The 16,322-nt window shown below is 35.9% G+C and overlaps 3 protein-coding genes and 1 long non-coding RNA gene across 7 annotated transcripts in view; 2 read left to right on the top strand and 2 right to left on the bottom strand.

Annotated features, from left to right (window-relative positions):
• LOC148731120 (uncharacterized) overlaps positions 1-16,322 on the bottom strand; it is a 203,410-nt gene that overhangs the window by 135,528 nt on the left and 51,560 nt on the right. The window lies entirely within an intron of this gene.
• LOC148731126 (uncharacterized) lies at positions 57-8,342 on the top strand. Of its 2 annotated transcripts, XM_088760046.1 has the most exons (11): positions 57-749; positions 843-1,526; positions 2,072-2,312; positions 3,790-3,902; positions 4,088-4,395; positions 4,756-5,026; positions 5,263-5,460; positions 5,817-5,974; positions 6,085-6,200; positions 6,455-6,892; positions 7,286-8,342. In XM_088760046.1, the coding sequence occupies exons 1-11, from the start codon at positions 392-394 to the stop codon at positions 7,389-7,391; spliced, it is 2,991 nt and encodes a 996-aa protein (XP_088616172.1). In that variant the 5' UTR covers positions 57-391; the 3' UTR covers positions 7,392-8,342. The 2 variants fall into 2 exon arrangements, with proteins under 2 accessions (XP_088616172.1, XP_088616173.1); XM_088760047.1 differs by lacking the exon at positions 7,286-8,342 and having other exon boundaries at positions 6,085-6,153; positions 6,455-6,623.
• LOC148731125 (target of rapamycin complex 2 subunit MAPKAP1-like) lies at positions 8,501-9,576 on the top strand. The gene is made up of 2 exons (XM_088760072.1): positions 8,501-9,003; positions 9,399-9,576. Exons 1-2 carry the CDS (start codon positions 8,871-8,873, stop codon positions 9,512-9,514), a joined length of 249 nt encoding a protein of 82 aa, XP_088616198.1. The 5' UTR covers positions 8,501-8,870; the 3' UTR covers positions 9,515-9,576.
• On the bottom strand, positions 12,123-16,309 carry LOC148731124 (uncharacterized). 3 transcript variants are annotated; one of them, XM_088760067.1, is made up of 7 exons: positions 16,140-16,304; positions 14,923-14,995; positions 14,533-14,575; positions 14,137-14,280; positions 13,635-13,697; positions 12,712-12,788; positions 12,123-12,288 (listed from the first exon to the last, which is right to left on the bottom strand). In XM_088760067.1, the coding sequence occupies exons 1-4, from the start codon at positions 16,264-16,266 to the stop codon at positions 14,224-14,226; spliced, it is 300 nt and encodes a 99-aa protein (XP_088616193.1). In that variant the 5' UTR covers positions 16,267-16,304; the 3' UTR covers positions 12,123-12,288; positions 12,712-12,788; positions 13,635-13,697; positions 14,137-14,223. The 3 variants fall into 3 exon arrangements, with proteins under 3 accessions (XP_088616193.1, XP_088616192.1, XP_088616191.1); XM_088760066.1 differs by having other exon boundaries at positions 14,142-14,280; positions 16,140-16,302; XM_088760065.1 differs by lacking the exon at positions 14,137-14,280 and having other exon boundaries at positions 16,140-16,309.

The following is a 16,322-nucleotide window of genomic DNA, read 5'->3' as shown; positions in this document are numbered from 1 at the left end:
TCATTGGATAGTGGAAAAAATCACACCTTAAAGATACCGTTTGGGTTAGCCGCAGGAGTAGCCACGAGCTTAGGCCAAAGGAGTTTTTTAACCTTGAAGATCGTTATTTAAGACTTTGCACGTCAATGAGCTTCGTTCTAGAGGTAAAAAGTAAGAAAATGTTGACTTTGTTGTAGCAAGATTCCCACGAAAGGACGCCAAAACATCGCATTATAATTATCTCTTTCAAACAGAGCGCGATTTTCATCCGGCTGTTTCCAATTGAAACGAAAATCACACCTCGAAGATTCGCTTTCATTGGACGCTTTGTGTTTGGCGCGCTTTGCATTGGTGACAGGGCGGTCAGAATGCAAAACAACGTGGCGGCATTTAAGTAACACGCGAAGTAAAAATGTCTAGAAAAAACTGGACTAAACGATGGCTGTTCGATTCCACAATAGAAATACCAAAAGTGACAAAATGGAGACGTAAAGTCGAAGTAAATACATGTAACAATGATGAAGAAATCGGGGATGTTCGTGGTGATTTTGCAACGGAAGCGTGTGACTTGGGAAGTAACACTTCGCCGTTAAAGAAGCCGCGGACAGCTTTAGGTGATTGTTTACCTAGTTCATCCAAAAAAATTGAGCTTGGAAAATCATTCAAGTCTTCAAACACTGCATCGCAAATGGCGATTCGAAGTGCAGAAGGAATAATAAGAATAAATTCTACGCAAGAGTGTGTACACAATGAGCTGGTCGATTGTGTAGGTGAGTCGATCGAGTTAAGTTATTTTAAACCGTTTTGACGCGAAAATCATAAGGTATGAATTTCTAACAGAAAGTGTATTTCATTTGAAACAGATACCAATGAAATAAATGAAGGAAGAGTAGAAGTGGTTCAAGATTGCCGGCAGGTAATAAACCCTGTAAATGTAGACAACTGTAAAGAAGAATTAACTTTACCCCTTGATGTGTGGCAGAAAATGAGTTGTGAAAGCGAATTACAAGAGTGCAGTGATTGTGTGGACACAGAAGACAGCGATAAAGACCTTGATCTGACTTATTGTGACACGGAACCATTGTTAGGTAATCTAAATTTTAACGAGGAGATTCCAGACATGGAGAGTTTCAGGAAAACGCCTTCTGCAGCTACCTCAAGTGAAGAGAAATCGCCCAAAGATGAGCAAGCTCTTTATCAAGACTCTCCAATTACTCTGGGAGAGAGTTCTCTGTTGCTAATGGCTTTTTCTGTTCGTCACAAACTTTCTGGGATTGCACTTGAAGACTTGTTAGAGCTCATTCAACTCCACTGTCCGAAACCGAACAGATGTATCACTGAACTAAAGGAGTTTCACTTGTTTTTTCACGCTTTAAAGCACCCAATTGTTAAGCACTTCTACTGTCCGAACTTGATTTGTAAAGTTTACGTAGGTGCTTCACAGCCTGAAAATGGAGCAAAGTGTGTAGTTTGTGGAACTCAACTGACCACTTCTGCCTACTTCATTGAAATACCTGTAGTGGAACAACTTAAGACAATTTTAGCAGGTATGTTTATCACAATGCATGAGGTTAAGACAAAAATTGTTCTTTTATCATATGGTTTAAATGATGTTTCCAAACAAAATTGCAATAAATTTTTTTCTGAAGCAAGGCAGAAGCATTTTGATTTGTACGTCTTGCCACAGTTGTACCAAATTTGGGATAAACCAAGCCATATAATTATAACAATTTACTTCATGTTTTATTTTATGAATTTTGTGGTGCTGGGTTGCATAGTTTGATTTGCTAGTGAAGTGTGAGAGAGCTTTCCAAACTTGACATTTGAGTTTAGTTCAGGAAAGAATTCAGATGACGTACTCTAGGCATAATAGAAGCACAACACTTTAAAAGGGCCTTCAATTAAAAACACTGTATAGTTTATTGCAAACATCAGGATGACAGCCAACAAACATTAAATATTGACAACAAGATGGATTGAAGTGTACCAACTAAATATGAGATTTTCAACTGGTAGGAGTCTCCTTTGAAGATTTTTAGCAGCAAAAAACATTAGCTATTTTCTAACAAGTTAATAATATTGAATACAACAGTCCCAGAAATGGTCCAGAAACTTCAGTATCGCTTCACACGAACCAAGATTGATCCCCATGCAATCGAAGATGTCTATGATGGGGAACTGTATAAGAAACATGCCTGCCCTGGTGAATTCTTGTCCAATCAACACAACATATCATTTTTGGGCAATACAGATGGTGTTACCCTAATACGGTCTAATGGTTATGGAGTTTGGCCTGTTTATCTGGTAATCAATGAGATCCCACCCTCTGAAAGGTGTGTTTGCTATTGCTGTTATCCTAGCTAGCTAGTACAACTTCATTCTCAGGAAAATGAGTTGCACTGCATGCCATTGTGACTGAGGCAGGTTCTGATGTTGTTATTTGAACAACGAGACAGACTTATAGCCACAATAAAATTTATTTATTCAGGAAAGTACAAAACAAATAATACTGATAGAAAGAAAGGGTGATTGCAAGCTAAAAGAAATAATAAATGACAAATAACAAATCAATAATTTAAAATAATGAAATAAAACAATTAGTAAAAAATACAATCTATTGTCATACAATAGCAAGGCACTAACAAGACAACTTTAAAGCATTGCATGACAGAACAGTAATCATTGTGTGACACTTAAAAGACTTAATCCTCTTAACCAAACATAGAACTATTGAATGGTGGGCTATTCTTAGAATTATACATGAGATGACTGAAAAAAAGTCAATGCTGATAAAACAATAGCTCAAAACAACATAACATTAGATAAGACTAATTTCAATCACAATTTCATATTTTCCTTCGACTTAAAACTAGGAAGACTGGCAAAATCTCATTCAGTGACAGGACAACATCTGTCATTACTGATGGACTAAACAATGAAGACTGTAGTGAAATATCTGATTTCACCAATGAACTTTAAATCAAGTATACAGATAAATGCAATGTTCTGAAAGCTGAATGCAATCTTGACACATTTTGAACATGAATCAACTAATATAAGGATTCAAACAAAGACTAAACAATTGGATTGAGATAAGTACACATGAACCATATTATTCTTGAACTCAAACTGTAAGACATACAATAATAGGTCAAATGTGACATATACCAAATCCTCAGTAAAATAGGTCACTAACTTGAGGTTACATGCACTGGAGTTACTTTTTCTGTGACCAAGAGGTTCTGAGCTTGTAAGTGCTGGTCTTGACACTCTGAACTACTCAGTTAAACTAACTAACTGTACTTCTTTTATAAGGATTAATCCAACAACAGCGGGAAATACTCTAAAATTTTGGAAGTTAGGTGTGATTATTCTAAAGGAAATTTATGATGCAAATCCTGTGTGTATAATAATTTGGTTATCATAGGAAATACTTAGGTGTGATGGTGTGAAAGGAAATTTATGATGCAAATCCTGTGTGTATAATTTGGTTATCATAGGAAATAGTTTCTGAAGATGTAATTCTAAAATTATAACAAAAGATATTGCAATGTCAATTGTGAGCCTGGTCACACCATGTAGAAATACCAGGGTTCTCTAAAAAAGGCGACAATCAACTGGTAATTCATGTAAGGTTTATCAATGCTTCTTGTTCAAGCTTAGATATACAAGGGCCATGCATGTGGCAGCAATACAAAGCTTACATTGTTACATGTATGTGTACGTCAACAATAACGTGTTTGCCTTTCATGTCTCTAAAGAGATATGCTTTGTTATTGATTTTAATTCAACTTGTCTCTTTCATTTCAGATTCAGAAGGTGTAATCGTATATTTGCTGGCTTGTGGTTTGGGAAAGGAAAGCCACACTTTCCAACATTCCTTAGACCTTTCTCACTAGCAATACGTGAACTTTATTACAAAGGTGAATGAAAATTTGGACCTTTCTTAATTAACATATTTACATTGAATTGAAAAACAACAAAAAATACACACTGACTTGAATTGACTGGTTTTCAATTCCAGATGCAATAAATTTCAATGTGCTGTACTTGTAACCCCTGCCTTATTTAAACAGGATGTGATAAGAAATGAATAGCTCTCTTGTAGGTGTGGAGGTAACAAATTCTGTGACTATCAAAGCCATCTTCCTAGACATGTCTGTAGATGCTCCTGCACGGGCAATGTGGCAGGCCTTCAAACAATTTAATGGTTATTGTGGTTGTGGACATTGTAAGGAGTCTGGAGAAAACCTAGATCTTGGTCCTGGTAAGAAGAATCGTAGAAGGAGCTGTCATGTGTATCCATTCAACAGTGCTTTTGCCACCACAACAGGGCATATTGGATCAAGGAAGCATAACGAAGTTAAAGAACAAGCACTTGAAGCTTTAAGGCAAAAAAATCAAGGCCAGAGGAATGTGAGTTTTTTATTAGTGTCATAATTATATGTTTGCAAGGTAATTGTAAATGTACAAATTTCTCGCAAGTTTATTCAATTAAGTTACAAGCATGGGAAATTTTGAATTTAAGGTAAACAACAAGTTACTTCCTAGTAAAGTCTTCCATGTGGGTTAAGCATTGTTTTGCGGCTTAATGCAAATATGTGATAAGGATGAAGATGCTTGGCTTGATGAAGATAAGTGATGAGGATGAAGATGCTTGGCTTTAGAGGCATTCCTTACTGCCAGGCAGGGTAGCTCCTAAGCAATTAATTATGAAAATGTTGCTTTTGTTGTTCTGAACGGCAGGGCTGATTCTTTCTTATTTTTATATTTAAGTTTGCTGTTGAAGGTGTCATTGGTTTGTCTTGGGGATTTGGTCTACCACAGTATGATGTGATAAGAGGAACAGTTGTTGACTATATGCACTGTGTCTGCGAGGGTGTAGTTGAGCAGCTGTTATCACAGTGGCTTGACAAGTCAAATTCCAAGGAGAGTTTCTATTTGGGCTCCAAAGTAGAGGAAATCAGTAAGGAGTTGACAACAGTAACACCAACTTGTGAGATAACCCGAACACCAAGGAGTTTAGCAGATGTTAAAGACTGGAAAGGTAATAACCCTTGTCTGGATTATAACACAAAGTTACATACCTTGCTTTAAGTGACTGAACATCCAGAGATACCTTTCTTAATTCCCTATAAAAGGGAATAAATATATAATTGACCCCGTCTTGTGTAACAACATTGCATGTAGGAGTTGCTAATTTTTGCGTCAGAGGAAGGGATGTGTAGATCATTATTATGTATCATGTATATAGCTAACAAGTTTAATTTTTATTTGGTTTAGCTTCTGAAAAAAGAGCATTCCTTCTATACTATGCAACACCACTGTTGAGCAGCTACCTGCCCAGTGACCACCTTTTCCTTCTCATGTTGCTAACTGGTGGGGTGTTCAGACTGCTTAAACAGTCAATTGCAAAAGGAGAATTACAAGAAGCATGCACATATTTGAAGCTGTTCACTGCGCAATCTCCTGTTTTTTATGGTAAGATTTGTGAAGGAAAGAATATTTAAACAAATTGATTTAGCATACAATGTACATGTGCACATAACAATACCATGTATATGAATTTCATTATTCCACTATTGATTCATTTTACCTGTTAGGCCAAAAGAAAGTGCAAAATTGTGCTGTATCACACTACTGTTCTACATTACAAGAAAAATTGTATATTGGAATATAATAAATTGATCATTTATTTGATGTTTAACCAGATGTGGAGACATTTACTTGTTGCTTATGCTAAAGCATTACAAGAAGTTTAGGCATTTGTAAAGTAATAAATAAATTATATTTGCCTCTAGTAGTGATTCTGCTGAAATGACTTTGTTCTGTTTCAGGCAAGAGGTTTCAAACATTTAACGTTCACCAGCTGCTGCACCTGGCAGAGGTTGTTGCAGACCTTGGTCCATTATGGTCCAACTCTTGTTTCCCCTTTGAGGATTACAATGGTGATTTGAGAAATTTATTTCACGGCACTAAAAATGTGGATGGCCAGGTTTGTTATTGATACAATCAACAAAATAATATGCCTGAAGTAATGGCCATAGTCATGAGTACTGTTGGTGCTGCTGTTGTCTTATCACTACAGTTTTATGTCATCTTCAGATTGTTACTGCAGTATCAGTAATACAGAAATTACCTGAAATTGCACAAGCCACCACCACATCTCCTGAGGTTAGGACTTTTTATGAACACCTTACAAGCAAGCGTTACAGTACAAGGTAACCTAAGTCTTTGTGCATCTTTTGATGATCAAGGCATCATTATTCATTTCTTAGACTGGCTCTTTAATATTACTTCACCAGTGTGGTATCTTCACTCAACTACAGTCTCACAGTCCTTTTTTACATTATATTCTAAAAGTTTATTTTCAATGCTCTTCTAAGTTGCTTGGAGTTTGGTTTGTAGTTACATTCAATTCCTAATAACAAATCTTGACTAAGACACTTTTTTGGGGTGGTATTTTCTGTCCCAGATCATTGAAAGAAAAGATAAGTGAAAAAGCTCATGTCCTTGGCTCACTTGAGCGTGTGTGGGGTGGCTCAAAACTTCTCGATAAAAAACAACTTGAAGCTCTTCCAAGGCATCATGGAAAATTGTGGGTGTTCCGGCGATGTCTTGTGGATGGAATCTTGTACCATAGCAAGAGTTACAAACGTGTTGTAGCACGAAATGATTTTACTGTTGAATTCCAAGACCTTGAGGGTAACAACAACTTTGGTACAATACACACCTATGCTAAGGTTGAAGAAAAATGTCAGCAAGCAATTTGTGCTTATCAAAAGTGCTCTTGCAATTTGGCCAGTAATTATTATGGCATTATTGAAGTTTTGGAGAGAGATTACGACCAGCTGCCTAAATACCGAGGGAGGACAGTGGTGAACCACATTACAAGAGTTAAAACATCCAACAGGTACCCTCCTGTCATTTTTTAGGACTAATATTATTGGTGTGTGATATTCTGTGGTGGAGTTCTTATTTTAAAGAAAGAATATATTTTTCATGGCGTAAACAGGTGGAGCAAATTTTACGGCACGTTAGCTTTTTTAATTGCATGAAATTTTTATATTTCTAGTATAGAACTTTTGTTAACTCTCAGAGCCTGGCGAGCTTAAAGGCTTAATTGAGTGAGTAAACCATGAAAATCAGTAATAATAGTTAAGTTTGGCAAAAGTTAGTCAGTTGATTATTTTAAGTACAATTAACTAATCTTTCAAAGGGTATTTATCTATTCAGCCTTGCAATGTAGAAGAAAACAAAAAGAACACACTTACATGGTGCTTTAAATTATTTTTCTTTCTTTCAGACTTATAGCTGTTCCTGTGGAGAATATATTGAGGAAATTTCTGATAGTGAATGTCTCATCAGGATGTTTCTTGTGTATGCTACCGAATCCTTATGAAAAAGACTGAGAGTAGCAATTTTTTTTATGTATGAGTAACATGTCAATACGTGTTTTAACGCTGCATGTGCACTAGAAAAAAATTACAAGGAGCTCTCAATAGCTCCATACTCAGAGATTCACGGCACCCAGCAGAACTCCTATATGAAAAAATTAGGTTTGTGTGGTGACCCAAAGGCAAGTGTTAGTTGTCTGAGGTACCTAGGCTGCAACCTTACGGCACATAGCCCTGATGTTGTAACCACTCTTTGAAATTTTAAATAGTCACTCTTAAGCAATAGGGGAGTCATTTTATGCATTTTAGAGCTCTTGAAATTGAATATCTCTGTGGTTTACAAGGCACAGAAATCTTGTTCTTTTGCTAAGCCTAAATGTTCCTATTGATTTTGGGCTGTTTTTGTACAGTTTTTCACTATGTGGAAAGTATATAGTGCTATATAAATATTGTTTTACCCAAAGTGATTGACATAAATTGTTACATATAAATAAATAAGATGTATTTACAATGTGTGTTAGGGCAATGAGTGACTTCTTCAAACTTACTCGCCTGCAGTATAGCAAGGATACATACTAGTATGTAAAAGCTGTTACCATTTTTCAAAGTTTTGTATTGTTACATAGTAAATAAATAGGATGTATTTACTATGTATGTTAGATCCAAAAGTTACACTCTACATTGCATAGGAAATACATAGCAGTATGTAAAAGCTATGTTACCATTTTTCAAAGTTTTGTATAGTTACATAGTAAATAAATAGGATGTATTCACTATGTATGTTAGATCCAAAAGTTAGGCTCTACATTGCATAGGAAATACATAGCAGTATGTAAAAGCTATGTTACAATATTTCAGAGATTTTAATTGTTACATAGTAAATAAGTAGGATGTATTTACTATGTATGTCAAGATAAAATATCAGCCCATGTAACACATAGGTAATAAATAGCTATTTAAAGACTATGTGAAGTTCTAAAATAGATTTTACATAGACGTTTAAAACCTATCAATTTTTTCAATAGATTTTTCATAGTTATATCAACATAACCTTTACATACACTACACTATGTGGTTTGCATGCAAAATAGTATTTACATAGGCAGTCTCAAGCATTGCATAGGTAAAGTGAAATATTAACAAACGTGGCCCGAGGCTAGTTGGCTAATGTTAATTAAAGTTTAACTCAAATGTATCGCATATTTTGTTCAAAAGAATAAACTGCAACACTGGGAATGGTTTATTTCACCAAAAACTGTTGATTTGAAATTACAAACATCATATACCGTAAATTTTGAGATCACTACAACACCAGAATGCAAGTTGTTCTACAACACAATACTGCATTAAAAAAAGAAGAGTCAGCGCCCCAACACTGCAAACCCCAATGTCCCCCTCAGTACAATGTTAACTTTTTTCAATCTGATTTGTCCTGTTACCTCTTCCTTTTAATACTAACTTGTAAAATCACTTTTTGTTAAGACTTCAATAGATATGGAAAATGTGGTTGCTTGTGACCTAAATGAAGTGAAGAACAATGGAAAATCTGTGTTCAGAATAGTTTACTTCAGTCAAAATGCCCACGAGTTTAAACACTACGACTTTGAAACTAATGCTGATGATGCAGGTGAGAAATTTTGTCTTTTTCTTTGCATACAGTAATTTATCACAACAAACAGCATTTTTTACAGCAAAGAGCATTTGAGATAGTCAATTTTTGATAGTAAGTTGATTATTATTTGCTAGCCTACCAGTTTTTTTTTTTTTTTTGTGGACATCAGTATGCATATTCTCCATATTAACAATCAAGAGCCTCTATTGTTGGCAATCATTTCCTTTATTCTCAATACCTTACTGTTTGATTCAGGGTTGATATTGTAGGGAGAAATTATATTTTAGTCAGTCTAAGGCATCGAAGGGTTCAATGATTGGGCAACAATTTTCCCTGATGTACAAAAAGTGTTTTTTCTACATTAATTTTGTTGTTGCTGTTTATATTTGTTTGTTTGTTTGTTTTGCCAGGAGAAATAGTGGAACAGGTCAATCACAATATTAAGTCCGACATGAGAGGGAAAAGATCAGAATACTTGTCTTCAAAAGCAAGAAAATCTGACAAAAGAAGATCTTTAAGATCGTAGCCATTGTAACAAGAACTACTGAGGCTTACTCACACTATTAAATGATTGATTAATAAAAATTATACTGTATTTCCTCAAATAAGTGCCCACACTCCAATGAGCACCCACCCACCCCCCCCCCTCCCTAAGCCACATAGTTCATAAAGCAATCTTCCTTGTCCTTAACTCACTTAAATCGTAGGGATACAAGATAAACCTGTTTCTATTGCCACTTTAGATCATTTTAAACCTACAGCAGAGTCATTACAGGAGAATAACAACTGCCCCCCTTGATTAGGTACCCTTCCTACAATAAATGCCCGCTCTTTTACCCAACATTTTTCGATGAAGTACAGTACCTAATTTTAGAAATTCTCCTCAAGTTTAAATAAATGACAGTAGTCAAGAACAAGTCTCTCCAAGAATCAAACATCTTAGGAAATGAAAATTTTCAACACCCCTTCTAATTTTGCATGCAGTTAGGCACTCGGGGGGATGCACAAAAATACCCATTTTTAACGTTGCAGCACTCTTGTTGCCATGATAACAATGGCCTCTTGTTCAAGGCCTGAGTCATGTCGCCCGAAATTTGAGTCATGTTACCCGAAAAATTAAAAGAAAAACAGTAGAAATGGCTATCGGGCGACTTAACCCGTTACCACATAAAATATTTACCGGGCCAAAGAATGGTCCGAAACTGGTAAAGCTCCAGTGAAGTCATATCACGTGTGCAAATCGCAGTATCATTCACCAGATCTCCTTCCGTCGCTTTAAGGTGTTGAAGACCATCGCTTTCCAAATCAAGTATCCTTCCGTAGATCTACTCTTCATGTAAAGCACCTAGAAGTCTATCTCAATCGGGACGGAGCGGAATATGAAATCTCTTGAAAATCTCAAAACTCGCGACCAGCTAAACGGGAAGTTCGCAATCACTAAAGCTCGGACACCAAGTGTGAACGTAGCCTTATTAGGAAGCTCATTCGCGCCATGTTTTAATTGTTGTTTAACAGGTTTGTGAGTAAGAAACATTAAGATCAAAGCTCAGACAACATCTCCCTAATAGCTGCATTTATAGTATTTATTACGACCAAATAGAGCTTGAAGTTTTACACCATGCATAGATATGTAAATCTTTTTGTGGGTACTTCCTGGCACTTTCTTGTAAGCTACACCCATTTATTGAGGTTTAACTATAGCAGCACTGTTCATGTAGTGGTAAGTTTGAAAATACTGCAAAATAAGTTTAATTTGGGGATAATTTTAGGCCATGAGACAATTTAAAGCGGCGCATTCCGTTGTGTGAGTTAACAGAGATTGGCATCGTAAAAAAATAAGAACCTCATTCTCGTTTCCAGATTCCTTTTTCTTTTGGTCGCGTAGCCAGAGCAACCGAATGGCTGTGGGAACGAGAATATGGAGACATCATTTTCTTTGATATTTACAGACTTGCATTGGGTAATAAAGGATTCGCACTGAGCAAAGGGACTGCTTTTAGTGTATATGAATTTTAGTTATTGTCTTACCCTGAAATTCAAGCTCTCCGTCTCGATTCGTGTCAAAAGCTACCACATATCGGTTAGCAATTAGCAGAGAGATATCAAGTCCTTCCGCCAACTCATCTGGTGAAATACCACGATCTCCATCTGTGTCTATAGTTTCAAATGTACCATCCTGAAGATATTTAAAAGCTTACATAGTTTCTAAAAAAAAATGTGGTTGTGTGTGTGTTTGTTCGTGCGCGCGCGCGTGTGTATTTGTGTGTGTGCGTGTGTGTGTGTGTGTGGTGGGGGGAGGGGGGTAGTTGGTTTTGGTGAAACGGTGCATAGCGTTGAAGATGCGCTGTAGATGGCAACTCAACTTTGAAAATCCTTCGCCATTTAACTTAGAGCAACTCATGCAAGATATGCACCCGAAAATATTGCATTCGTTTCAGGAGTTAGTGAGTTAAAATCATCTTTAAGTGTTGTATTATCTTACTGTTTTAATTTATGCGTAAACATTTGCAGCTCAGTAAATATCCACTGCTACCCACCCCTACTTCGGTTAATAGTTTATACTCACTGATCATAAAAGTGAAAACAAGTGGATCTGGGGACGTCAACAGAAAAAGTGCATTCATTGAGCGTGCGCATTACTGTCTTATTTCCTTGCCAAAAATGCAAAGAGCAGACACATCAGCGTTTACAAAAGCTCCACAGCTCCTTCAAATGCATCCACTTCGAGAGGTGTTTAAGTTAAAACAAAAACAAAAAACAAAACGTTTTCGGACAAATTGAGCCAATTCTGGAGCCCATCCTTGCTGATTCTTTTATCTTTCTCTTAGGATAGATGGACATGCCCTTAATGTTAAGAAATGTACTACAACGTACCTGATGATTATCAATCTCTCTTTCCTCCGAAGTTACTACTGGCCTCCCAAATGTTGTGCTCAGCGACTCTTCCCAGCTTCCGACTACAGCCGAGGGCACGGTAATCAAATCAATGAGCACCGTTCAGACAACAAAACAGTACTCGACAGTAGTTGGAAGCTGGGAGGAGCCACCGAACATTTGATTGACATTAGTGAAAAATGCATTTGTCAGTTGAGGTTTGAATTTTTGAGTTGGCATGTTATTGAAATACGCAGTAGTAAATCTTTACTTTTATATCAAGATTATTCAGCGATCTTGTAATACAAAATTAATCTACATGTACATGCTTTTTTCTTAAATCGTTACACTTTTGGTTTATAGCCCTTCTTATTTCATTCCAGTGTCTATCAACAGTTTTCTGGGAATATTTCATGACAATGCATCCTAGAAAAAGAATGAAACAAAATGTTAGACAATTAAAGAATTTTAATTTGTCATAGGTAATGACATTAAAACTAATAATAAATCTTTATAGACTTGTGACAATAACAATTCTTTTTACTTTATTAACTTCTTGAACAAATCTCCTGCTTAAAATACTTTAAAAGCAAACCACATATGTCATGCGCGAACAGCAACTTATAGCTTACGTGTACAGGTTAGTTGGAATGAAGATATTGACACTACCTTTCAATTGTTTCCTTACAATCTCAGAAATTTTGTTGAAAAGATGGATTCTCATGTGGTAACAAACTTCAAATTCCTCTCTTTAAATTGAGTTTTCATTGAGACTAAATTGTAGGTCTCAAGACTCGACAACACAGATGTCTACAATATGCCTCTTAAAGCCACTCTGATGATACTTACTTTTAATTAACAAGACTGTCTCAGATCCAGTGCTTTCCGACCCAACTTTGTGTTTACTGGGGGCAGCATGCCATCAACTTGATGAATAGAATAAAACAGTATTTCCTTAAAAGCAAAATCTAAGAAGGGATCTCGACTTATGACAATTATGACAATTGGGCATTATGATGATAACTACACAGATGAATGGATTCATTACAAAATGTAGCCAACATAATTATATAATTATCACTTTTTGTCAATTAATGTTGTTCCCCAAGGGTTGTGTCATTCAACATTGGTTGTCCTCAAAAGTGCAAATATATTGGTATCCCTAAAATGTCGATTTCTGCACGCTGTAAAATGCAAGTGACCAGATTAGGAATCTGGCTCTTTCAATGCCCACAATAATAATCATTGTTACAGACACTGAAACAACAATGGTAAACCTTTGCATACAGAAACCCCTAATGATTGCCCATTTTCTCCTACTGATTCATGAAGAAAAATCTCTTCCCCTAATTAAGCATTTTCTGAAATTTGTTAATGAGAACCAATTTTAATTGATTCCAGCATGTTTCATGTGTTATATGACCTACCATTCATTCTTTTTATTTCATGTTCCGTGCTTTGCAATTCAATGGAAATTTGTGTAAATATTTTAATCCATAGTAACAAAATTTGAATGTGAACTACTGGAGAGAAATGCCTGAAAAAATAATACTTTGTTACAAAGAAATCTTCCCAAATTATCAAAAATGAAGAAGAAAAGGCCACACATTTGAAAATGATGCATTTATATAGACCCTTCTCAGATTCGACTTGATAAAAGGTATGATAATTTTACACTTAAACATTGAGAACTTCGATTTCACAATGACATACATGACAAGCCAAGAGATTATAACCAAATTATGTAATAAAATATAAGCAGTTTTCCTTACAAAATCTGAACTATTCTCATCGTCGGCTTCATTGCCACTTTCAACTAAAGAGCTGCTCGGTGACTGTGAACAGAATTATGTTAAAAAAGTCATTAATAAAATTGTTAAAGATTGCCATATCACTTTATTGATGATAGGCCAAATAACACTGCTCCTCAGATATTAATTTATCTTTATACTGACTACAGTTTGAGTTGTCACTAGAGGCAGGTGAAATACAGTTTGAGTTATCACTAGAGGCAGGTGAAATAACTGGTTGCTTAATATAGAGATGTGCATAATTTTGTAGTTCAGCACAGTCAACCCTCTATTGTAATAATAATATGGACACCTTAAGAACAGCCTTCCTCATGCTAATGAAGGATACTGTATATGTATTATGGAAGAAGTTTTTGTTCTGAATTTAGACTGAAGATGTGCCTGTAATATGGGTGTCCGTAAGGGGAGCTTCCATTGTCATTCAAATACTAAAAGTAAAAGGCGAACACGAATTTGGTCTCACCTCACCTTTTATTTTGGGATTTGGTGTCTCACTCCTGCTTTGGCCCATGGTGTTTAACTTCCTATTTTGGTCACGCCCTTGTTTTAGCTAGAGGTCTACTTTACCATCTAATACCTGCAGTCTTCTCACAATTTCAGACGGGCCCTGGAATACACAATTAGTAAACTCTAAACGCAGTTTAGACAGGATGTGTCCTAGTTTCAAATCTGCAGTAAGTTATGTTTTCTAATTTAAAAGAAACATAATACAACTGGGCGTTACACGTCTATATCAAGTACATCAACATCCACCAATTTATGCATGGCCATGGCCTTCTGAAATCTCCTCAACTAAACTTAACATTTGGAGAAAGCAGCAATCAGTAAACATCATAAAACAACAGATTATTATACTTACATTACAGGATTCAGCTTCTTGCACATGCTTTGAAGATAAATGTCTGCAAAAAGGAATCCAGTTTCTTGGTGTTAACTCTACGTAATTGTCCAGAAGTTATAAAATATTAGGTCCTTGGACACAAAGTATTAAGAAAGTTCCATGCACAGCCTTCAAAACAAGTGTACATACCAAAAGAAAGAAAATTTTAAGTAATTGAACTTCATGATTGTTTATCAACATTTGGCCATGTGAACTTCTTGCAAAAGACCTGATTTTCAGCAAAATTAAGGGTGAATGTTAAATGCTCACTTAGGAGACTAGGTCCTTGTGTGGAGGAGTTATTTATTCATTTTTTAAAAGATTTCCAACCTTATGTCCAATCTAATTTGTCTTATAGTTTATATTTACCTTGACAGTGATTCTTTTTGGTAACTTGATTCAACTGCTTTAGCTAGCTTCTTCTGCTCTTCCTCAATAGAAGCTGATTAAGACAATAAAACAAGATAAGCATTATGTTAATCATGGATTCTGCTTAAAGTTCGAGCAGTAAGTGCTGTAACTTTTTGAATGCTATTTAAATCATCTCACTGTAATTCATTTCTCTAGGTTACCCCACGGTGGAATCCTCAAGCATTCTCAAGAAATTTAATGTCAAACCACGTAAGAATGCTTAAAGCGAGTGTTATTGTGTTTTCACTAACGCGAAATGTCCATTTTTAACTGAAATATGGACAGTATGGTTAACTACAAGTTAAATTTTCTCTCACGGGTCAGCTTGAGAGCTTAAATCTTGATAAGATTTTCTTACCTTTATTCAAAATAATTAATGTGTATCCCATGTGATAGTTGACAGATACTGTGTATAGGCTAAAATTACTATGTTTAGGCTAAAAAGTGAAAAACCCCTAAACCCAGTGCAGTTTGCTTTGCGTGGAAATGCATTAATGGTTCCAAGCTAAAATTACAGTAAATGTATGGGACTTTGGCAAACTTTGAACCGCTGAAACGCCGCTACAACTAGAGTTGAATTTCAAAAACGAAAATTTTTTGTAAAAGACATTTGAACTGAGAATATTTTCATGAAGTATAAAGAACAGATTAAGGCTACAACGAAACAAACACACCCCCCTTCTTGTGACCAAAATTATTTATTAACGACGCGAAATGCCGGGATAAGAGTATTCATAAATCGAATTCACAGACCTCATTGTTTATTTAATGGCCTTATTTTCAGTTGAATTAATGATATCAATAAAGATATTTAAAGTAGTGGCAAATGTTGGAAATCAGCCTCTTTTTAGCTGCCTTACAGTGGGTCAGAATACCCCGCCTTGGTCTGTGTTCTTTGAAGAACGAAGTATGATTTTCTTATTCAACGGTCCATTGTGAACTTCCCGGTATTTGTTACCTAGATCGACAAAAGATCGCACAACAATACCGCAGCCACTGTACTCTTGAAAGAATTTGTTTCACTTAATCCCCCTCGACTTTGTAATTGACCAAGAATATCTGACTACTCAATAAATAATAGGAATTCTCAAATCGATGTTAATCGCTTGCAAAATTGTAAACATAACCTTTATAACGACCGTAAATTGAAATAATCTTTAGCATTTTCTACTTACCTTGATCCTCCATTAGCTTCTGAATCTGCAGCCGTTCGCTTTTTGCCATTTTCTTTCGCAAATCCCTTAAATATCGACGCACTGCAGTGACAACCAGCAATGACTTTAGTTCGATCGGCCGTAACATGTGTTCGCACCTACGCCGTGACGTATCCTTTTGGTTGTTGCAAGTAATGAGCGCAT

Source organism: Stylophora pistillata, chromosome 5, assembly GCF_964205215.1.
Source record: "Stylophora pistillata chromosome 5, jaStyPist1.2, whole genome shotgun sequence".
In the NCBI taxonomy this organism is placed as follows: Eukaryota; Metazoa; Cnidaria; class Anthozoa; order Scleractinia; family Pocilloporidae; genus Stylophora; species Stylophora pistillata.
The sequence above is the reverse complement of the archived record's forward strand: the minus strand, read 5'-3'. Positions and strand labels throughout refer to the sequence as shown.

Bases quoted from the DNA above. Each gene is read 5' to 3' on its own strand.
- LOC148731126 (XM_088760046.1), top strand. From the start codon at position 392: ATGTCTAGAAAAAACTGGACTAAACGATGGCTGTTCGATTCCACAATA. The intron at 5,975-6,084 runs GTTTGTTATTGA...TGTCATCTTCAG, and splicing joins CTAAAAATGTGGATGGCCAG to ATTGTTACTGCAGTATCAGT. The intron at 6,893-7,285 runs GTACCCTCCTGT...TCTTTCTTTCAG, and splicing joins AGAGTTAAAACATCCAACAG to ACTTATAGCTGTTCCTGTGG.
- LOC148731125 (XM_088760072.1), top strand. From the start codon at position 8,871: ATGGAAAATGTGGTTGCTTGTGACCTAAATGAAGTGAAGAACAATGGA. The intron at 9,004-9,398 runs GTGAGAAATTTT...TTGTTTTGCCAG, and splicing joins AACTAATGCTGATGATGCAG to GAGAAATAGTGGAACAGGTC.
- LOC148731124 (XM_088760065.1), bottom strand. From the start codon at position 16,266: ATGTTACGGCCGATCGAACTAAAGTCATTGCTGGTTGTCACTGCAGTG. The intron at 14,576-14,922 runs GTAAATATAAAC...TCCTTTTTGCAG, and splicing joins CAAAAAGAATCACTGTCAAG to ACATTTATCTTCAAAGCATG. The intron at 12,789-13,634 runs GTAAGGAAAACT...CTATTCATCAAG, and splicing joins ATGAGAATAGTTCAGATTTT to TTGATGGCATGCTGCCCCCA.